At 46.2% G+C, this 18,852-nt stretch overlaps 1 protein-coding gene and 1 pseudogene across 2 annotated transcripts; both read left to right on the forward strand.

Annotated features, from left to right (window-relative positions):
- Nucleotides 1–1,928: 1,928 nt before the first annotated feature.
- Nucleotides 1,929–3,311, forward strand: LOC125533804 (uncharacterized; annotated as a pseudogene). The gene is made up of 2 exons (XR_015615191.1): nt 1,929–2,803; nt 2,888–3,311. The product of XR_015615191.1 is annotated as an uncharacterized LOC125533804 (transcript).
- A 5,773-nt stretch (nt 3,312–9,084) lies between these two features.
- On the forward strand, nt 9,085–10,711 carry LOC147986272 (uncharacterized). The gene has a single exon (XM_087540014.1). The coding sequence runs from the start codon at nt 9,107–9,109 to the stop codon at nt 10,550–10,552; it is 1,446 nt and encodes a 481-aa protein (XP_087396140.1). The 5' UTR covers nt 9,085–9,106; the 3' UTR covers nt 10,553–10,711.
- Nucleotides 10,712–18,852: the final 8,141 nt, after the last annotated feature.

Genomic DNA, 18,852 nt, shown 5'->3' on the forward strand with positions numbered 1-18,852 from the left:
GGTGACCCCCTTCCTAATCCAACTCCCTATCGTCACCGCGTTGGCAGCCTTGTCTATCTTGTTGTTACGCGTCCGGACATCTCCTATCCTGTCCACATCCCAAGTCAGTTTGTTTCAGCCCCCATCTTTGTCCACTATAGTCACCTCCTCCTCTGTTCTACAATACCTTCGTGGCACGATCTCTTAGCGCCTTTTCTTTCCCCGCTCCAGCTCTCTTGAGCTTCAGGCCTACTCTGATGCTACCTGGGCTAGTGATCCCTCTTATCGACGCTCGCTGTCTGCTTACTGTGTCTTTCTTGGTGGCTCTCTTATTGCCTGGAAGACAAAAAAACATACTGCAGTTTCTCGCTCGAGTACAGAGGCTGAGTTGCGAGCCATGGCTATGTTGACGGCTGAGGTGATCTGGTTACGGTGGTTACTTGAGGATTTTGGTGTGTCTGCTACTACCTCGACTCCCTTATTGTCAGACAGCACCGGTGCTATTAGTATTGCGCGTGACCCGGTGAAGCATGAGCTCACCAAACACATTGGTGTGGATGCGCACTTTGTGTGTGCTGCTGTGCAGGATCAGACTCTCGCTCTCCACTATGTGCCCTCTGAGTTACAGTTGGCGGACTTCTTCACGAAAGCACAGACTCGAGCGCAGCATGGTTTCCTTCTCTTCAAACTCAGTGTTGTTGACCCACCATGAGTTTGAGGGGGGGGGGGTGTTAGATGTGTATAGTCCCTTTTCGGTACATCCCCATTGTATAAGAGGTTTCTTGCACTTTACCACACATATATATGTATTGGCCTTTGGCCCTCAGTGAATACTAGTTGCTCATTATCCAACAGCTACATGTACAAGCATCTTCTGAAATAGAGTGATTGGTTTGGATTCAAATGCAGAATATAGGCAATTGGTTTGGATTCAGTGTACTACTGCTAGTGTCCATTCTCGACTGATGCATTGGTTTGAGTTTGGTCTAGTCAGGTAGGTTTAGTAGTAGATACTAGTAATTCATTTTTTAGATTAATTTGACATGGGTTTGATGTCGTTTGGTCTAAAGAGAAAGAGGGCGTAGCTAACAAGATGTGTTTACCATGCTTTAACATATTTGATTGATAATTGAAGGAGGTAAATATTGAGGGCACCAATTTGAATTTGAAATGTGGATTTTATTTTCAATCTGATTTGCTGTAGAATATGTTATTCAATTTGATGTTTGCAAGATTGTAGCAATGAAGTATGCAATGTGATCAAGTAGTTTGGTCGTTCACTGTTCGTTTAAAATAATGTTTTAGCATGTTTGAAGAACAATTATAGTGCCCTAAAAGTTAGTTTTTGGTGCCCTAAATTTTACTCCAACAAGCTTTTTTTGTACCCTAGAGTAGGGCAAGTATTGAAGATGCTCTAAGCTCACGTAGACTGTGCCGGTGCAGCTTGACGAAGGGCGGTGTCGTCGTCTCCTTGCTTAGAATAGCAATGCAGAAAAATTCATAGCAACCACGCAGCGCTCCACCTTGCATACCGGTTCCGCGGCAGCATCGGACACGAGCTGCCTGGCATATGTTGCTTACAAGACGCGAGCACTGGTCCTTGGTGACTACTAGTATACTATACCAGAATAGTGAGTAATGCTACATCTACAAAGTTTTTTTTTAAATTACGTACAAACCGATGTGAAGGATTATGATTGATAATAGGGGGATGAGGTGTCCACCCTCACTAAAAATCAAGGAGGGAGAGAAATTAGTTTGGAAGGTTAAGTAAACCTTTGTAATCTAGCATTATTGTCAGAGTATTTGGAAGTATGTGTGTATTAATTTGGTAACTAGTATCAGAGTATTTGGAAGTATATCTTTTGTCCTACCTTATCTCGACCAAGACATCTTGTCCTTCAAGACATATACACACACACAATATAACCTTGCCTACGAGGGCCCGAACGACGATTCCACCAATTCTCTTACAGCGCTAGACTAGTTCGTTCGAGCGCCGCTGCACTCTGATCGGCTCCTCCTTCGAGTCTCCAGCCTCCACCACTGCCATCCTGGAGTTGCCAACTCCCATGGCGCTCTCCCGCCGCCTTCTCCTCTTCCTCTCCCTCGTCGCCATCACGGCGGGCACGGGCACCTCCGAGATGATCGTGACAAGGTGCTATCCGCCGCCGACGCCCACTGTCAACGGCAGCACCAGCGCGTTCTTCCGCCGCGATCTCCTCTCGCTACTCGACGCCCTCCCCTCGGCCGCCGCGTGGACGGGCTTCGCCTCCTTGCGGACCGGCGGTTCGTTCGCCCGCGGCCTCTGCTTCGGCGACCCCGCGCCGGACTCGTGCTTCCGCTGCCTGTCCGACGTCGGCAGGAAGATCACCGACCTGTGCGACGACGCCAGCCGGCGCGCGGGCTTCCTGAACGACGGCTGCTTCGTAGGCTACGCCGACACCAACGCGTCCTCCGCCGGCGCGGACGACAACAACATCAGTGGCGTGTCATTCTCCGGCGACGTCATCCCGCGCATCGACGCCGGCGACGCGCTGAAGCTCACGGCCGTGGCGCGGTCCTTGGTCCCGCGGTCCGTGAATGGCCAGGTGGCCGCCGCCGACGCGACTGCCACGGCGAGCAACGGCGACACGGTGCGCGTGCTGGCACAGTGCGCGACGGACCGCGCCCCGGCGGAGTGCGCCCGGTGCCTGCGGGATTCGTCGCTGCAGATGGCCAAGAGCTGGGGGCTCACGCGCAGCGCCAGCCGTGCAGGCGGTTCTCGGCTCGAACTGCTACCTCCGCTTCGAGATATCGGCACCGCCCGTGGGAGAGAAGATTCGTGAGTAGTGCTACAGTCTACAAAACTCCAGCCGGTAAATTCCATGGCGATTCTGTCTCTAACTTGTGATGCGCTGCGCTGTAGGGAGGATCGTAAAGGGTCACATTGTCCTCACTGTGTGCATTGGCTTCATCGTCGCCGTAGCCGTTGCCGTGCTGGTGGTGGTGAGAAGAAAGGCCGGGAATACAGAAGGAAGAAGGCCAAACAAAGGCAAGGGTGGCGTTACCAACCTCCTGCAGGGGCACACATACGCTAGTTAGGGTGGTGTTACGTACTGTTACGTTGATCTGTTGTATGCATTTGGATGTTTTTTTTTTGTCATCATATGCATTTGGATGCTTGGTACTTACTACTGCTCTGTTCCATGATCTTCCACTAATCTTGTTTATGATAGCGGCCCGACCTTGTGAAAAACTAATGTTGATCTTTTTTAGATCTTTTACAGATGTTGATCTCTTCAATGTACTCCTTTCATAAAAAATATAAGAGATCACTGCTTACCTAGCTAGCTTTCAGCCATAATTCTGTTCCCGTTCAGCTTCCGAGAAGGGTTCTGCTCGATCTGTATTCAGCTGTTTTCTTTATTCCAAACAAAAATACGGAGGCAAAAGATGCATGCAGGAGTTTTTTTATTTAAGATTATGCATGTTTAGCTAGCTCTCGCAATGAGGCATATTTGCGATGGCAACTGGCTTTGGGTTTGGAAAATAGACTAATGTTACGCCTACGTAAACACCTACGTAAACAGTTTTACATAACCCTTTTTTATTGAAACAGTTTTATATTTTTTTAAAGGAGCATTTTATTACATAAAAGGTTTAGGCGTTATATCCGACCACTGCATAACTAAGATGCACAAAGACAAATAAAATCCTACGGAATACAAACAAGGACGCCGATAAATGCCACACGTGTGGGTGTTAGGGGGTCTGGCCACACATTTTGTGTGGTGTATAAGAGGAACAGCCCACACACCTACGTGTGGACAAAACAAGTAATGTCCACGCACCTCTTTTTTCTCCTCCTGATCTCTCTCACACGCATGCGTGTGGGCGAAATAGATAACACGCACACACCTTGTACGTCAGGCCTCGTACCTCGTGGTCCCACACGACCCGCGTCACAGTCACCGCGCGTCCCGCAGTTGCCATGGTCCAGACCCTCGTCCATGTTCGTGTAACTGTAGTTGTCATGTCGGACAACTACAGTTGCCATGGTTGCTCAACTGTACTTGCCATGTATGGTCTGGTCTACTGCAGTTGCCATGATTTCAAAACTTTAGGAGTTGCCACCCACTAACACTAGGCAGTTGCCGTGTAGCACTACAAAAAGACATGGCAAAAAAACATGTTCGGGTAAAAGAGAGAGTTGCCCTGTGCTCATAAGCACGCTAGGGCAGTTGCCATGTAAAGAGAAAGAGTGCCAGCTAGGGCAGTTGCCATGTACCATGCAAAAACACATGGCAACTCGGGTAAAAGAGAGTTGTCATCTGCTTACAAGCAAAGCTAGGGCAGTTTGCCATGTACCTTGCAGGAACACATGGCAACTGCCAGCTTGGAGTGTGGGCGAGGAGACGGGAGTGTGGGCGAAGCGATAAACGCCCACACACCAGCCCCCTTTGCATGCGTGAAAACTGGTGTGTGGGCGAATTGTTAAACGCCCACATATCAGCCCCCCCGTGTGGTGAAAAAGGACGTGTGGGTGACCGGATGAATGCCCACACACCATCTTAGACCTACGTGGCACACAAAAACTGCTAGAACGCGTCAAGATTCGTGCAAAATTGGTTGGACGAGAATCCATGCGTGTGGTCGAGTTGCCAGATGCCCACACGTGTGGGCGTTAGTGTTTTCGTACAAACAAACAGGTAGAGTCCGCATAACGCCTAAAGCAGAGGTGGGTCAATCCTAAGATCATGCTACCACTCATTTTGGGTAAAAATATCCCTTGTCATATCCTCCAATTATGTACACATCTTCATAAACAGGTCTCGATTTTCCATATGTTGTAGAGGGGACCATAAACGAAGAGTCCTGATACATCTATAAATAACCTGCATTAGAGAAGTGCTTTTATCGTTAAAAACCTTATGCTTTCTACACAGGCAAAGCGACCAAATAACGGCAAGCGCTCCCACCCTAAAAGGAGTTCTAAACCTGTGATCAATCCTATGTAATCGGTTATCAAATGCATTAGCAACACTATAAGGAGGATGCAAGCCCGAAGCTATCTGAATGGCTGACCATATAGACCGAGCCAATTTGCATGGGAAGAATAAATATTTTACTGTCTCATCTTGATGACAAAAAAAAACATTACGGATTTCCATGCCAATTTCTCAGCGCCACATCCAATCTGGCGCAAGTTATGGAGTTTGAAGGTGCTTGGACAATGCTATACCATGTTTTAGTGTTCTTGCAAATCGTCATATAGGAAAGGTATCCCAATGCCTAATATGTCAAGCGGGTGTACAGGACATTTCACAGGTCCTGTTCAAGTGTATTCGATCGAGGGAAATTTGGGAGGCTCTTGGAATAAGCACAGAGATCCCGTTGGCTGCCGAGGTGGATCGATCATGTGCGGCTGTTATTGATTTCCTACTTTGCAATGCTGCTCATCAGAAACCGTGTATGGGAGATGTCGAACTACCGGAATTAATAGCCATAACATGTTGGTATTTGTGGTGGCAACAGAGAGAGTTTGTCAAAGGAGAGGAGGTGCAAACGCCAGAGAGAACGACACCTGCGATCACGGTGCTTGCCCTAAACTACGTGTGTGCTGCAGGAAAAGTCTTGACAAATGCAAAGATAAACAGATGGCCTTTGGTCCTAGCTGGGCATCTAGTTCTAAATATTGATGCTTCCTTTTCTGTTGGAACAAACTCCGGTGCTTGTGGAGCAATTATTAGAGACCATAAAGGGCATTTCATCAATGCTTCTACATCTAGGCTTGAACATATGGGTGATGTTGTTGCTGCCGAAGCAGTCACACTTTTTGAAGGATTGAAGTTGGCCCCAAGTTTAGGCTGCCCTAAACTGCTGGGATGGACAATAGCACAGTGATGGATGCACTAAATCTCAATGAAGGCTATTCATCGATGACACCGCCAGTGTTGAATGATTGTAGGAATATACTGTGTGATTTCAGAAAGGTTACAGTTGAGCATTCTTTTAAAGAGTCCAATGTAGTAACTCATGAGTTAGCTAAATGGGGATGTGTGAACGACCCTTCTATTTGGACCGAGGCACCTCCTAGCTTTCTTGTTAAATTCCTAGCGGATGATGTAATCGTTATCTACACCTAATAATAAGGGAAACGTTTCTGTGCGGCAGGCTGGCCGAACGCTCGGCCGGTCTCTCGGCTACGTACATGCCACGCGGCCATGAGGGCCCACACACATGTCCCTTTCTTATCCTCTCCTTCACCACACACATTTTATCCTTTCCTCACACAACTCGTTTTCAGATTTCTCACACATCTCCATCTCCGCTCGTCCCTCTTTCTCTCTCTCTCTCTCTCTCTCTGTATCCAGACTTCAGCAGCGCCATGGCTTCTCTGGCGAGCCCGTCACCGGCGGGGCCCCATCTGCTCTATTCACCCTTCTCCGACGAGATTTCTCTTTTATGTTGCATAGCTCATCGGCCTTTCCATCCCTGCTCCTTCGACGACCCACTGTCGCTACAGTTAATGGAGATGGACCATAGAGACGGTGGCGAACGGAGGAGAATCACTCCGGGAGAGCTGCAATTGGTGGACCGAAGAGTTGCTACCGGCCACGTCGGGAGCCGCAACCGACGAACAGAGGAGCTACAGCGGGCAAGCGGCTGGTGGTGACCACAACCACCAAGTGCTACAACTGCGGCGACCAAATTCTGGAACCAGTCTCAATTTTGCTACTACTGACGTTTTGATTTGATGGAACCGGCACCTAATTTTACATTTTTGCTACCGACGTTTATTTTCTTGCTGGATCTAGCACCATTTTTTTGTTACAATGAGTGTTTTGAGTTTGCTTGAACCAGCGCCCATCTTTAGCAATTTCTGCTACCACTAGCGTTTTGCTTTGCTGGAACGAGCTTTATTTTTTTGCTGCCCCCGGCGTTTTTGAATTGCTGGAACAACATCCAAGTTTTGCAATTTGTGCTACCACCGTTTTCTTTGTTTATTGGAACCAGCGTCAGTTTTTGCTGCCACCGTTGGTTGGATGTGAACCAGGTTGTCGTCGCCACTGATTCTGCAGGTGCGCAAGGAGGGAGGGATGGGCAGAAGCGGCAAGGGGCGAGCGTCGGTGCCGACTGTCGACGGTGATGGGATGAGACGCGCGCGCGCGATGCAGAGGAGGGGAGGGCGACCGCCATATCTCCCTCGTTTTCTTTTCAGATTCATGTGCTGCACGAGAAAGGCGATGACAAACGAGCCCCATCTAACGAATATGGGAGTCAAGCAGACGGCTAGCGCGTGATCGGCCCGAACTTGAGCCAGCGTGCCGGCACCTAGCACTCGCCTAATAATAAAGGGGTTATTGCTTCTGGCGGTAGGCAATCAAAATTGCCTTCAAAGTTGCAAAATATTACCCACCAGTTAAGTGACAAAAAACGTTTTGCAGGGAATCCCCGCCTGGGCCGGCCCAAATATAGACACCTACTATAACTCTGCGCGCCGGAGAAGACACAACGCGCCCGTTTGGGCCGGCCCATGTGCGGGTGCCTGTTTTTTAGTTTCAATTTTTATTTTTATTTTTCTGGTCTGTTTTTGTTTTCTTCTACTTTAAAGAATTTGGAAATTTTGAAAAATATTTGAAATTTAAAAAACATAGAATTTTGAAAAATATTTTTTTATTTTTACGGTTCTATTTTTTTATTCTACTTTAAATGATTTGGAAATTCAAAAAAACATTTGAAATTTAGGAAAACTGAGAATTTTGAAATAAAATATTCAAGAAAACATAAAATGTTTGTGAATTCAAAATATGCTTATTTTTCTAGAAAAGTTCATAATTTTGAAAAATTGTTTGTAAATTCAAAAATAGTCCATGATTGTGAAAAAAGTCCGTGTATTGAACAAAATGTTTGCTAATTGAAAAAATAATCATGCATTTTGAAAAATGTCCTAAATTTTTAAAAACAGTTTGTGAATTAGAAAAGAGTTTATTGATTCACTGAGAATTTTGAAATAAAATGCTCATGAAAACATAAAATGTTTGTGAATTCAAAATATGCTTATTTTTCTAAGAGTGTTCATAATTTTGAAAAAAATATTAGTAAAATCAAAAATAGTCCATCATTGTGAAAAAAGTCCGTGTATTGGCCAAAATGTTTGCGAATTCAAAAAATGTTGATGCATTTTGAAAAATGTCCTAAATTTTAGTTTGTGAATTAGAAAATAGTATTGATTCATAAAATGTTTGCTCATTCAGAAAATGTTCATGAATTTCAAAAATAATCCACCCATTTCGAAAAAAATGTTTGTCTATTCTAGAATGGTTGTTAATTCAAAACAAAACGCTTAATAACCGTTTGCAATATTAAAAAATGTTCACAATTTTTTAAAAAATGTTTGTAAATACTAGAAAATGTTCATGATTTTTAAAAATGTTCAGGAATGATAGAAGGTATATAGTTAAACAGTAATGCTTCTGACATTTTGTGACTATATACCCGCGTGAATTTCGAAGAATTAATTGCCGGGGTGGATCGTAATATTATAATGTGTTTTTAAAACGTTTCTTGAAATTCAGAATAATTCTTTGAATTACCAAGTTTTTTGACAACCACGATGTTTTTTTTTGAAAATTTGAACATTGCTTCAATTTGTGAATAAAATTTTAAAAGAAACATTTTCTTGCATTTGTGAACAAATTTCAAAATCATGCGGTGAGATGTGAACAAAATGTGGCCATCGTCATTGGAGATTATGACTTTTTTTTCTTCCATTGTAACGCACGGACCCGTTTTCTAGTTTGGGTTAATAAAGTAATCTTCCTGTAAAAAAAAACTTCGCTTCATCTGAAGCTCCGAACAGAGGCCCTGTTTGACCCTTGATCCGTCGCTTATCCCCGTTGGAGAACAAAAATACACTAATGATGGCACAGTTATGGTCGTTTCGTGCATTTTACTCAAACAATGCGATGTGTAGTCGAAATACCCCTCGAGTACGTATCACGTTAATTAGTTACGTATAGAAGATAAGGAGAGAAACAATGTTGATTTGGCTTGTACTCGGATCGGAATCTCTCTCCCACTTTTGTACTTTATATGTAGTCATCAATACACACGGAAATATTTAGGGTATTTGTCCATAGCAATGAAGAGGGCGAGGACGTGCGAGGACTGCAAACCGCAGCGTCTCGGAGACGAGTTCCTGGCCGCCGAGATCGTCTCCCGGCTGCCTGTCCGCGAAGCTGCACGCTGCGCCACGCTCTCCAAACGCTTCCGCCGCCTCCTCACCACCACCACGGACTTCTGGCTCTGGCGCCGTTGCCTGGGCGCTAACCTCCCACGCCCGCACGTCGCATGCTTCGTCCACTACGGCATCGACGGCCAGGCGACGCCCCCCATCCCCGCGTTCGACTTCGTCGGCCCCGCACTCGCTGTGAAGCGCGTTGTCGGATCGCCGCCGGCCTTGTACTTCTACGCCGGCACGTGCAACGGGCTCGTGCTCCTCACCACGTCCGTCGATGACGGGCGCCGATACATCGATGGCATCCTCTTCAACCCGGCCACGAGGAAGGAAGATGAGGCCGTGATCCGCTTCTCCTTACCGCCGGCCAGCGGCATTAAGTCCCGATGGCGCTTCGTCGGTTTCGGGTATGGCGCTAGGTGCAAGGCCTACAAGGTGCTGGTGTGCGTCGACCAAGAAAGCATCAGCCATGGTGCAGTCGAAGGCGGAGGCGGCGGCAAGCTGATGGTCATCTCCTTTGGTGGTCACCGCCAAGACCAAAACCAAAAACCAAGGACGGTACTCTTCTTTCCGGGGAAGTCGCTCCTCTGCCCTGCCGGTCTATACATGGATGATGAGGATGGCAAAGGGAAGATATATCTGCTTGCCAACATCGGCAACGCCGGAGGGCCAACAGCGGTGCTAGCTTTCGATGTCGACGACGAGTCAATATCCACCATTGCCCTGCCGCCGGGCAAGCACGTCCGGTCGAGGCTGATGGAGATACGGGGCCGCCTCTGCGTTTGCATGCGGGAAGACGCCAAGCAGAACATCCTGCTCTGGTCGCTCACGCCGGCCGGCTCCGGCCACCGGTGGGAGCAGCTGTGCGTCCTCGCGGAACACCGAAGCGCTTCGGCCCCTTGGACCAGAGCTTTGAACGGCGCATGGGACTGCGACGGCATCCTGTTCGCTCTGTTCGACGGTTCAATCGCCTGCATGTACGACCTCCGGGAACAAGGCACGGGTACAGCTGGTGTGACGGCGAGGACATGGAGGATCGCCGTCCCGCAGCCGGAGTCGACCAAAGGCCCGCAAAAAATCTTGAGCGGGCAGATCCTATGGGGTTACCAGCCGACGCTCCTATCTCCGGAAGGAATTTTCGGTGACGCTGCGTGGTACGGCGGTGGTGGTGCCTTGAGGCCTCTCCGACGATCTCGCCGACGAAATGGGAGTGCCGCGGCGCAAGCGCAGCACGACTTACCCGGGATGACAGATGAGCTGGTACAGATGATGGAAAAGCTGCCGGATGGCATACAGGAATTGATTGCTCCGGACCAATCCAAGAAGGCATATGTTGGAGTAGGAGTATAGGGAGTGTTCAGTTTGTCATCTTCATATTTGGCTGCGTTGCATACTTGTCTCGGTCTGGCTGATTAAAAACAGCCAAAAATCAACATCCGCGAACAAAGTTAGAACAGAATTATCTTCATCCATCTCCACCAACCCTAGCCGCCGCCAATTCCATCTCAATAGCTACCATCACCACCATAGTTCATCTTTCACTAGATCATACTTATAATCGTGCATCGCACACGGCATCCATTGTAAGACATGTTATCAATCAATCAATCTCCATGATGTGTTTTTCATTGTATTTTTCATGTGATCTGATCTTCATGTATGAGTAGTACGGTAAGGTATGGGTTGAGACAATAGCCTTGCAACCCTCTGTATTTGTTGTGGGGGTTAATGGAAGTGTTTTCAATTAATGTCCCATATATGTGAGATACAATTGTTCTGTAGATGTCTTTTGTCTCGTCTGCGTTCTTCGTCTCTGTAGGTACCCAAGATCATGGAGAGCGAGCCACGGAGAGGCTAAGGGCGGGGAGACCGTGAAGTGTTATTCTGAACACCAGTGACAACATGGTAACACGGATCCTATCTCTGGGGATTCAAGAGGTGTAGTCATTAAAATTCCAAAGCTCTTGTCTGATTATTATAATCTTAATTATCGAGGCAACCCCCACGACGGATAGGGCCTTCGGTTGGACAACTGATTGTTGATGCAGGACGCGTGTCAGTCAAGATGTTATTTGGACACATCCCCCACTTCGGTTCGTAATAAGCACATCTTCATGGGTGACTTTCAACGCATAAATTAAGATCATATTTGGTCCCAGTCCAAATACATGGTTGTAAGCATTAAGACCTCATACTTGTACCTCTTTTTAAGTGTTCAACTCAAGGTTATTGATTTTTGATCCAGTCAAAAGCTGTAATTGTTTCTTTAATAAAAGCTTGCTAGCTAGAGACCTTAGCTTCAATGGGACGACATTCCTCTCGTGGGTTCGATAACACAGGGTCACCTCAGGCGAAATATGTGTGGGTACTTTCTATTCCATTTCCGGATCACAAAAAGGAAGTATCACCCTGCCAGGCAGGTTCACCCTTTTGAGCCACTGGTTCGTCGGGATCAAGTACTCGACGCCCTCGGCACCAGCCACGACCCTGCGCTCCTCCACCGGCTACCTCCCACTCCGTCTTCATGATCTTGTCAGGTAATACAACTTGTGTTATTAATAGAGCATTGGCAACTTCCTCTGATGATTGGCAGTTGCAAACGATCAGTGCGGTGATCATTGGCAACTGGCACTGACCAGTGGCAGTTACCCAAGTGCAAGTGGCACTTGCACTTGGGCAACTATCAATGATCAGTGCTAGTTGCCAAACATGCAATGATATGTTTCAATCATGGCACTGGGTCAGTGGCACTTGCCCAATCATCAGTGCTATGATCTAATCATAGCACTGCAAGTTTGGCAAGTTGCCAATCATTAGTTGCACTTCCACATTTAGCAGCATTCAAAATGGTACCAGTACCTAAATGAGCAAATACATTGGTCCTACAACGTCTATGAGCATGCACAGTTGTCCTACATACACTAATCACCATGCACGTATTGAAAATCATGCACAAAACCTAACCGCTGACAACACAAAATATTGATCCATAGCACTTGTGCGGCATGAATATCAAGCAAATGTCATGAACATCAAGCAAATGTCAGTAGCAATCTAGCATGAGCATCAAGCCAATGTCACTACCAATCTTGCATGCACAAATCTACCAATCTAGCAAGAACATCATCACCTATTTTGCATCGACACCTAAGGCAGTGCATGAATCTACACTAATAGTCAACATCAATCGATTGGATGTGAATCGATTCGATTGGAATTGGATCGTATCGAATCCAGTCTAATCCAATTCAATCCATGCCTAGTAGAGCACAAACCCTAATCTACATCTACGAGCAAAGGGGAAAGAATGCAACTTATCGGAGCGGGTGCCGCTGGATCGTACACCGCCCAAGGAGAAAACCCCATCAGGAATGAGGGCCACTCGAAGAGGATGAGCCGGCAATGCCCAGGGTCATCGCCAATGCGCCAGTGCTCCTGATCACGCGGGAGGTAGAGGAAAAGGGCGACGGCGTCCATGGCCCTACCACACTACCCGGAGAAAACCCTCCAATGGGGGTAAAATACCCCCTCCGGCCACTAGGGTTCCGAACAGTGGCGCACCTGATGCCCCTTCCGGCGATGCAACCGAACCTACTACCATCTGGTTTAGATACGGAGGGGAGCTAGAGCGGACCAGTGTTGGAGATATGCCCTAGAGGCAATCGTGTATTATGATATTTTTATGTGTTTATGAATAAGATAGTACTTGGATATTATCAATGATGTGTATCAACAAGTACGTGACTTGTTTGTGAGACTATGCATTGTATGATGAATGTCCTAAATGATCCCTAGTCGAAAGGGCTGTGCGGATGCGCAGCCAGCTAGACTAGCATATGACATGGCGGAGTCCGGTCTCACTCACCATGAAGCATTGGATGCTAGCCGAATAATGTGGACTCAAAAAGATCTGGTCGAATTCGACGTAGTCGGATCTGAATCCAGATAAGGTCCAAGTCGGACACACCCAACTATGAGATGCAGCGATAGGTCTGTGAGTCTCTAGTACGACACAAGTCCTATGTCCTAAGACCTGAGCTGGCGCATGTATTCGGGATGGTGACAGACCTGCTTTGGGCCAACCAAACGCTACTCAGTAATTGGGTAGTTATAAAGGTAGGTTTCAGGCTTGTCCAGACCCATGTTGCGAGACATGGTCGAGCAAGATGATATTTTCCCCTCTGATCCGAAGAGATATACTATGGGCCCCTCGGGTGATCCGACCTAGATAATCATGGCCATGCGATGAGGATTATGAGATAATCCGAAGTGTTGATTGAATTCCCTGGAACAAGAAAGAGGTTGGGTTGGAACAAGGATGGCCATGTCGCCTTGAGCCCGACAACATATATCGTGTGGCAAAGGGAGCGGAAGTGTGATGTACATGTTCACCTAAACAGCTTCATCGGACACTTGGAGTCGGCATGCTTTGCTGGAGGCCGCTACTGACTAGCCGAGCCGGATGTGATCTAACTCGCGAACAAGTGAACGAGGACCTAAGGGGTCACGCGCTTAGGGGAAGGAACCTACGAGGCAGGTTCCGAGGACACTAGTTGGATGTGATCCGAGATGAACTTGGATCATGACCAAGTAGACTTTGGGCTTTAGGATCCGTGTTAGGCCCAAGAGTTGAGCCCGCCACGGATGCCTATATGTAGTGGAGGTGCACACATATTCAGTTGATCGCTTTGGCGCCGTCACAAGGGCATTGCATGTGTTGCAACTAGCTACCTCCACTCGCCGCCGGCTGTGTGATCGGACCTAACAGTCCGCCGCACTGTGTTCCTCCTACACGTGTGGATACCGTTAGAGGTGGTGCACTTGGGCCACTCTGGCGAACCTGTACGTGGGATCTGACGACCGGCTATTCCAGGGAGATCGGACGAGGAGGAGATGAACCCTGAGGACGTGCCGCCCCAACTCTTCTTCCGTTGCACGACACTGTGTGTCTAGTGGTAACAACCAGTGATCTGATACGTCTGCAACATATCTACTTTCTCAAACACTTTTGCTTTTGTTTTGGACTCTAATTTGCATGATTTAAATGAAACTAACTCAAACTGACGCTATTTTCAGCAGAACTATCATCATGTTGTTTTTATGGAGAAATAGAAGTTCTCGGAATTGGACGAAACGAAACTTGGCAGAGATTTTTTATTGAATAAATAAAAATACTAGCACAAATATCCACTTGAGGGGGGCCACCAGCTTCTCACAAGGCAACAGGGCGCGCCCACCCACCCTGGGCGTGCCCTGATGTCGTGTGGGGCCCATGTGGCTCCATCTGGCCTAATTTCACCTCCATAAGTACCGTCTTCCTGAGAAAAAATAAGAGAAGAAGTTTCATCACATTTTATGACACAGAGTCGCCGCCACCTCCTGATCTACATTGGGAGGGCCGATCTGGAGTCCGTTTAGGGCTCCAGAGAGGGGGATTCGTTGTCGTCATCATTAACCCTTCTTCATCAACAATTCCATGATGCTTACCACCGGGAATGGGTAATTCCTTCTTAGGCTGATGGATATGGATGAGATTTGTCATCTAATTGATTCAATTTGTTAGGGCTTGATCGCTATGTTGGTGCAATATCTGCCTCCTTGTGTTTTGGAGATTGTTGACAGAAACAGGTATGGACTGATTTGTTTGCTAGTGCATACAGAGAGAAATAGTCCATACAGAACCAAAGAGAATGCTGCCACCGGTGCTAAGTTCGAGGAACTTCACCAAAGTATATATGTGTTGCAGAGAAGAACGAGCTATATTTGATGAAGTAGTGATGATGAGATGTTTGATGTGAAGGAATTATCCCCTCAAACATTTACTGTTGAAGCAAAGCATATGTTTCAGTATGGTCATTCGAAGAAATTGACTGTGGCGAATGGAAGTCGAAGACAAAGTGAAGACATAGTATTCATTCCATTGTTCTTCTTTCACTTATTTGAGTCATCGGACCTATGTACTATTAAGAGGGGTATAGGTCCTTGAATCTTAAATCCGTTGTGATGCTTAGCCAAAACCTATGGAAGTTTCGAGAGAAATCTCTTTGTGTTCCGAGGAAATACTTGCCAGCAAGAAACTGTGATCTTCTTCGCTATGAGAGATTTGTCTTAGACCTAGGAGTTGGCATCATTTGCGCCACAAGTAATGTTACCATTGCGCTCAAATTTGACTGTTGGACTCGTGTCGTTTAGCCATTGGCTGCCCTCGATGTCCAATTTGGTCTTTTCCCATCAGGGAAGGCTGCGGCTATAAATAGCCACCCCGCTCCAACATTGTCCGTTGGCTGCTCTTCTTGAGATTACCAAGAAGATTGATTTGAGAAACCCCTCTCTGAGTGATTTGAGTTTAAGATCCACCGAGAGAAAATCAAGAGCCCAAACTGTGATAGCCTGGCTTATTAGGGATGATAGACTACTCATATAAATAAGGAATTCCTTCTTTTCCGGGAGCCCATTCGGACAGAACTCCAAAGTTAAGCGTGCTCCTCTTGGAGTAGTTTCAGGATGGGTGACGGACCGAGAAGTTGCTCCCGGGTGCGCACGAGTGAGGAAAAAGTGCGCAGAAAAGACTAGAATTGATCTGTGGGGCCAGTCTAGATCCCGCCAGGAGTAACAACCACCGGCGGCTGTGTCCGGGGCGTTACAAGTTGGTATCAGAGCCGACCCTCGCGGTTACACGGATGTTTGCGGACAGGTGCGCGGTCATGTTGTTCATGGCGTTTGGGACCCGTCGTGGCACCTGACATGGCACATGTACCGGACTGGATGCACAGACGTATGTGCTAAGAGGGAACGTTCCTGTGGCTCAACGAGGACGTCGGTTCCTCTGAGTGGGGGTGTATGTGATAGCCTGGCTTATTAGGGATGGTAGACTACTCATATAAATAAGGAATTCCTTCTTTTCCGGGAGCCCATTCAGACAGAACTCCAAAGTTAAGTGTGCTCAACTTGGAGTAGTTTCAGGATGGGTGACCGACCGGGAAGTTGCTCCCGGGTGCGCATGAGTGAGCACAAAGTGCTCAGAAAAGACTAGTATTGATCTGTGGGGCCATTCTAGATCCCGCCAGGAGTAACGACCACCGGCGGGTGTGTCCGAGGCATTACACAAACTTAGACAGTGGTTTAGCATCATAGTAGTTCTGAGTTAGAGTTCTTGTACCTATTACTCTTGAGAGCTGCGCACTCTCTAGACGGATAGGATTTGACTCGAGTGTTGAAGAGTTGTTGTGTTCACCAAGCTAGATCTTCAGCAACCAAGAGTGACCGAGGTTCACGAAGGTCGACAAAGGTTTGGAGATCATCGACAAGGATCTACCATGAGTGAAATCAACTTGAGTCTGATCAGCTCTGTGTTGAAGGAGAATAGGGTGAAGAGAGTTTATCTTCCTTGCTCAGTCATAGCCCCTCCAACCAGACATAGACCTTTGGCAGAAGGGTGAACTGGTCTACCAAATCTGATTGTCGCCATCGAGCACCTCTGGTTCATTCTACTTCACTGCAACTCCATCATCAATTTTCATTCATGCTCCGTGTCGATAGTTTATCTGATCATTATCTTCTGTTGTATTTTCTTTTTTGCTTTATCATTCCATTATGTTGTCAACTTCGGATATCATTGTGTTCATTATGTTTCATTCTCATCACTTGTATTCAGTCGTCACTATCCTATTCCTCGGTTCACCTGTGATATTATACCATCGTATTATTTCCCTATGTGCATCATGTTGTGTCTCATTTTACTGCATCTATTTGCATGTTGCATTACTCTCATCGTAGTTAAGCCTGTGATTTCCCAAGCTCGTACTGTTATCACTACTTTCATCGAAGAATATGCCTCTGACGAAGATGATTGATTCAGCCCATTTCCTTCGTTACTTTATTCCGCTGCTATGGTTGGGATCGGTTTCAAAACATTCGAAAGAATTTTTGAATCTCCCATTCACCCCCCTCTGGTCTATATACTCTCGGTCTTAACAATTGGTATCAGAGCAGGTACTTCATGTCTCTGTTTATTAAAGGTCTAACACCCTTGGAGTTTTGAGTATGTCGTATGCAGGTAGATCCTTGCACTCTAAAAGATTTCCCATCTTCAATGGAAATGACTATCTGTACTGGAAGGAATGAATGAGAATCAGAATTCAAGCAATCAACTTTGATCTATGGTAGATTGTGGAAATGGATACACCATTCAGCAACCGAATGTTCTGAACTCTGTTGACAAAACAAATCTGCAGTTGGATGCTCAAGCGAAAGATATCATCTGTTGCAGTCGATCAAAAGACATTTTCCTTCGATTCCAAAAGATCGACACTGCAAAGAAACTTTAGGATGCCATCAAGAATTCTCATGAAGAGTTCATTGCCAAAACGGATCCCCACACTCAAATGCTTTGCGCCATGTTTATTGGTTTCAGAAGTTTGCGAAAGGAAAGAGCTATGGAACTCACTGATCGATTGAGAAACATTGACGAAAGGCTCCATCAGCGAGGAGTAACTGATATCATTGATAGAGATGTGGTCAACAATCTTATGAGCACTCTTGATGCAACCTTGGATCCCATCGTAGCTGAAATCAAGCAAAGACTAGACTTCGAAGAACTTCACTATGTTGAGATCAGGATGTTGTTGTCCCTTCATAAAGAAAAGATGGAGCTTGGAAATGCAAATCAAGAATCCTCTTCAAAAGGTGAAGGAGAAATCTAGTCTCACTATGGTAGTGAACAACAAGAAGAAGACATTGAAAATCAACACTCCATCACCAGGGAACTTGAAATGCTCACAGAAAGACTAAGTGATCTTAAAAGGCAAAATATCTACCTCACCAATGATGATGAACTTGACATGCTTGAATTGTCAAGAAGAAGATTGCCTCCGAAAGATATGAAGTGCTTCAAGTGCAAATTATACATTCACCTCATAGCTGATTGCCCCTGCTGGGAAAGGCCGAGCAATAGATGGAACTATCTTCATTGCAATGGATTCACTCAAATGGATCATCATACTAAGCTCCCGAAGAAATGGATCTCTATCATCATCTTCTTCGACAATACCAGTCATTGATGTACAAGCCAAAGCTACAATCGAATCCAACATGAATAAAATCTCTCAGCTAAACAGAGTCTTCACGGACATGAGAATGCATTCTGAAGATGACACATCCGATTCTGACTCCGATGATGAAGAGCACCAAAGAAGGATAGCAAGGAGAAATGCCTTCATTGCATATGAATCGTAAGACAACTCTCTCGAATCAGATGTTGATGATGATGATTCAAGCAATGATGAACCAATCGCCTTCTGTCTCATGGCAAAATCCTCAAAAGATCAGGTATCAGCAAAACACCAAAAAACCATGAATGGATATTCTCCTGGATACATTGCTTATGCTAAACTTGTTAAAATGGCAAAATCTCAACAAGATGAGCTTGAGATGCTTGAGAGAAATCTTAGGAAAACCGAAGGATTACTGGTCGAAGAGACGGAGAAGAATCAAAAGTTGATCGAATAGCAAGATTTTTTTTCATCAACTATTGATAATCTTACTAATCAATATGATTCCCTTATAGGTGACTATGAGAGTTTATTAGATGAACTCCTTAACAGGAAGCAAGAACTCGTGTCACTGAAAGTATCTCATAACGAGCTGCTGTT

The sequence above is a fragment of the Triticum urartu genome, chromosome 2A (assembly GCF_056163025.1).
Source record: "Triticum urartu cultivar PI428250 chromosome 2A, HENAU_Tu73, whole genome shotgun sequence".
NCBI lineage: Eukaryota > Viridiplantae > Streptophyta > Magnoliopsida > Poales > Poaceae > Triticum > Triticum urartu.